This window comes from Haplochromis burtoni, unplaced genomic scaffold (genome assembly GCF_018398535.1).
Source record: "Haplochromis burtoni strain Fernald_Lab_line unplaced genomic scaffold, NCSU_Asbu1 Contig_828, whole genome shotgun sequence".
Classification (NCBI taxonomy): domain Eukaryota; kingdom Metazoa; phylum Chordata; class Actinopteri; order Cichliformes; family Cichlidae; genus Haplochromis; species Haplochromis burtoni.
The window spans coordinates 37,736-41,826 of record NW_024583189.1 but is presented as its reverse complement, the minus strand read 5'-3'; the positions used below and the strand labels follow the sequence as shown (position 1 = coordinate 41,826).

At 34.6% G+C, this 4,091-nt stretch overlaps 1 protein-coding gene across 1 annotated transcript; it reads left to right on the top strand.

Annotated features, from left to right (window-relative positions):
- The first annotated feature begins 6 nt into the window (after positions 1 to 6).
- On the top strand, positions 7 to 2,658 carry LOC102311162. The gene is made up of 5 exons (XM_005951084.2): positions 7 to 114; positions 437 to 660; positions 836 to 983; positions 1,089 to 1,198; positions 1,432 to 2,658. The coding sequence occupies exons 1-5, from the start codon at positions 72 to 74 to the stop codon at positions 1,738 to 1,740; spliced, it is 834 nt and encodes a 277-aa protein (XP_005951146.1). The 5' UTR covers positions 7 to 71; the 3' UTR covers positions 1,741 to 2,658.
- The last annotated feature ends 1,433 nt before the right edge of the window (positions 2,659 to 4,091 follow it).

Here is a 4,091-nt window from a genome sequence, read left to right as displayed (position 1 = left end):
TTGCAAAAAGTGACAGCAGTGGGGAGTCCAGTGCATCAACTATTATTCTAGATAAATCACCAGTTAGATCGATGGGCACCCCAGTGCACCACCAGGATGGCAGTGATGAAGAATGTAAGTATAATATAATGCACCCTCTTATTACACCCTGAGTGTAAATGTGGTTTGGACGATACTTTTTGTTTTTTTGTTAAAGATTCTGCTAACAATGGAACACAACTACTTCACTGTTTATCTTGGAATCTTTGTGTTCCATTTAATAGTGACAACTTCACAGGATTAATGAACAATTTTAAGATAGGTGGTTAGTTAATTTGTTGATCTAATTTACAGATATATTTTGGTATTTTTGTTTTATTGTTTTGCACCAATAACAGATATATAAAGCCTTACTGTGGCAATAAATGATTTACACACCTCTGCTCTGTGTGTTTAGCTGGTTCAGCTGACTTCTTTGACAGCCAAAAAACCCAGGCAAGACACTACAAGACACTTCAAGAAATATACAAGACCAAAAAACCGAACAAAGCTGCTGTTACCCAACTGCTGAACCTGGAGTTTGAGTCTAGAAGACAATTCATTAACTCTGATGCAATAAAGGAGCAGGACAGAGCAGTGAAGATACTAGAGGCATATCCTTGTTTCAGAGAACTGGATCATGTAAGCAGCACTTATTTCTTTTAGCCATCCTGTTATTCCTTTGGAGACATTTTGATATGATTGTCAAATTTCTTAAATACTGGCCCTCATGTTTAAATTGTTATCACTTATTGTCAAGACCAGATACAGAGCTAGACAGATCTATCTCAGTTGGGTTTCTGTCTGTATTTTTCAGGTCCTTGATGAGCTGCGGAGAATTATTCAACCATCCAACTTGAAATACATTTCTGAGATGAAGGATAGATGGGAAATCTTCTACTCGAAGGTGCAGTTTTATGGTGTCATGAAGAAAGTTATGAAGCCGCCAAAAACTTTGGATGGAGGTAATGCTACAGTATCTTGATTTGTCTACATTTATGCTTTGCAGATTACATTATTTGCAATGCTTAATGGTGTTGCCCTGTCTTATTTTTCTTTTTTCAAACCAGTGGAACATGCAGCAGCTGTGTTCAGAGCCCTTCCCGTGCTTTTCCCTTCCAGCACAGTACCACCTAAGAAGCTGGGCATCTGTAGTGAGGCTTTTTTCCATGTCCTAAAGGTAAGGCTGCAATATTCTATGTGTATATATTGTTGAATTTTGCAGTTACTCATGTTTTCATTTTATATATTTTACTGTGGAGTCAGTCAAATATTCTTAAAGTTCAGATCCCCATAACATGTTGATGTTAATAAAACCTACAAAAAAAGTTGATCTATTTTAAACTGTAATGCAACTCAAAAATTGTGTTTCTTACGGTCTTGTTCTAATCCTCTTTTTTTTCTGTCATGTAGACTTCAGAAGACCCTGAAGGCTACCTGTGTCAGCGACCCCTGGCTTGTCCAGTTCTGCTTGTCTCTGAAGGCAACTGCATGATAGCTGTTGGAACCACACCGGTGAGCACTTTTGACCGGAAGGATCTTAATGAGGGACTGCTCTATCTGATGGCATATTACTATGCCCTCCACCTCACATATCCAAAGTGCATTTCCACGCTGCTGTCTGTCTTGCAAACTGAAATACTCAAAGACTCCATCCATGACCGAGATTCAACCCCCTCTTACAAGAAGGCGCTTGGTGAGTGGAAGTCATTCATTGAGTGAGTCTCTCAGATGACAGACTCCATCTGCCTTGTTTATCAGACTCAGTGTTAGTCAGTGAGGTTGTGTTTTTTTTTTCTCTAGAAAAGTTGTTCAAATGTAAAACACATGTTTGTTTGTGTGGTCGTTAAACTTGTTCTTCTAAAATGTTATGTAATATAGGATTTGAAATAGTGATTGTTTTAAGCTTCAGCAAAATTTATTTTTGATACCAGCCATGAGTGTGTTATACTGTTATTATTCATGTTAAGAGTATCTTGAATATGCACTTCTTATATTGGCCATGTTACACAGTACCCTGCTGAAATGTATAATTTTAGACATGATTCTCCTGGAACAGACCTCAGTGAGTTACTGACCCATTGCTGTGTCAATAAAAGCGCAAAATCTAAGAGTGCTTTTGCTGTCTTAATTTAAGATGAATTCCCTTATTTTTAGTAGCTTTTTGAAGAGATGGTGTCTTATTCTCAGGAATTTTTGCTGATTATTGTTCTCAGAGTCAAAACATAATTCTTATAGTTAGCTCAATCAAGAAAGAAACAATTCAGTTTTAAGAAAATTTGTCCTATGGTAAGGTGTTTTTTTTATGTGAAAAATCTAAATTAAGGTGTCGAATCTTAAAGTAAGCAAATAATTCTTGAAAACAGCTTGTTCAAGAAAGCATAATACTCATTTTAGGTACAGATTTTCTAAATATCAAAGTATCTTTTACTTATAATAAGTCACATTTTCTTCAAATAAGCATACATTTTAGACAATTTTGTCTAGTTAAAAGGCATATGGCAGTTAGATTAATTTGCTAGTTTTAAGAATTCTAGTCAAGCAACTTTTGCTTACCCCATTGGCAGATTTTTTTACTCAAAACAAGAAAATTTTGTCAGATTTAAGAATATTTGGCTTGTTTCAAGTATAGCTGTTTTTGCAGTGAAGGTTTTAAAAAATCTGGGATATTTTGTGCACTTGATTAACTAACTTATATCAACCATTACCACAAAAAAGTATTTTATCACTAAAACCTCTGGACTGTATTTGATTGATAAAAGAAATAAAATTCTAATTAAAATACAAAAAAATTGAATTCAATTGTTTGCTCCTCCAAAATGGAAAATTAAGTTTAAATAAGCAAGAACATAGCCGGTACTCACCAACTCTCTGACCCTGAACACCCAGCAGAATCATAGTGGTCATCACTGAAGAGATAAAAGCGCTGCCGACTTTTAGGGGAACTAATAAAACATTTTGTTACATATCATAACTTGACCACTAGGCTATGGGCTACTTTGGTTTCAAGTAAAACAAACTAAATCATCACATTTTAGACAGAATTTATAACTTTAACCTTTTTTAAGGTGCATTAATGGTATGTGACAAAGAGGACATCTCATAACCGCTCCATAAAAACGCAGTCCTTTCTCCTTGACACGTTTTTAACAGAATGAAAAAGCTTTTATTTGTTGCGTAATATATTTATCTATTTTATTTTATTATTACATATGATATGTATATTTATTATTTATGTGTATTTATCTTATTTGTTTACACATGTAAATTTTTTTTCAAATGTGGAAATTGAGAAATTACTCACACAGTCTGATGCCGAGAGCTCTGACATCCATGTTGTTTTGCTGCAAACTGAAGACTGAGGTGTTACGGCAGTGAGCACGGGTGTCTTCCTGCTGCTCAAACTGTTTTAATATCAAATATTTTTACAACTTCATGCAATGCAACAAAGTAGTTTAATGAAAGTAGTTTCCACTGAGACCGATTTGCTCTTATGACAAGTTGGGCCTCACTGATAGTGAAGTTCACTGTCAGTGGGTGGAACAAGTAACCACTTCAGACTTTTGCTGCATTTGACACAATTAGCAGGCTGGTTCATGTTTCCCACGCTCGCATTGTTACTTTGATGTTCATAACTAGCTTGTAATGACTTAACTGATGGTACAGTAATATCATTACAGAAAATAAAAACAAACTTAAATCTTGTTCATACTTTACAGTCTGTAAACTATACAGAGTATAAAATCTGTACCAATTTCTTATTTAATAAGATATTTCAACACATGAATAAACACACAGTTTTTTTGTTTGCACAAGAGAAATGTTAAGGAAGCATATGAAAGCCATCAATAGTTACAATCTTCAAACCATTTTGTGGTAATCTGTTCAATATATGATGAGATATTTCACATATTTCACACACTTTGCCAGATGTCTTAAAGCAATTAGATTTAATTAGAAACTAAGAATCTTCTGATTTTGTTGAAATAACATCTATAAAATATTGAGTATTGTGCTTGGTCTCACCATTTCACAAAATGCTGATCTACTGGAATTGAACCAAAATTGGACAA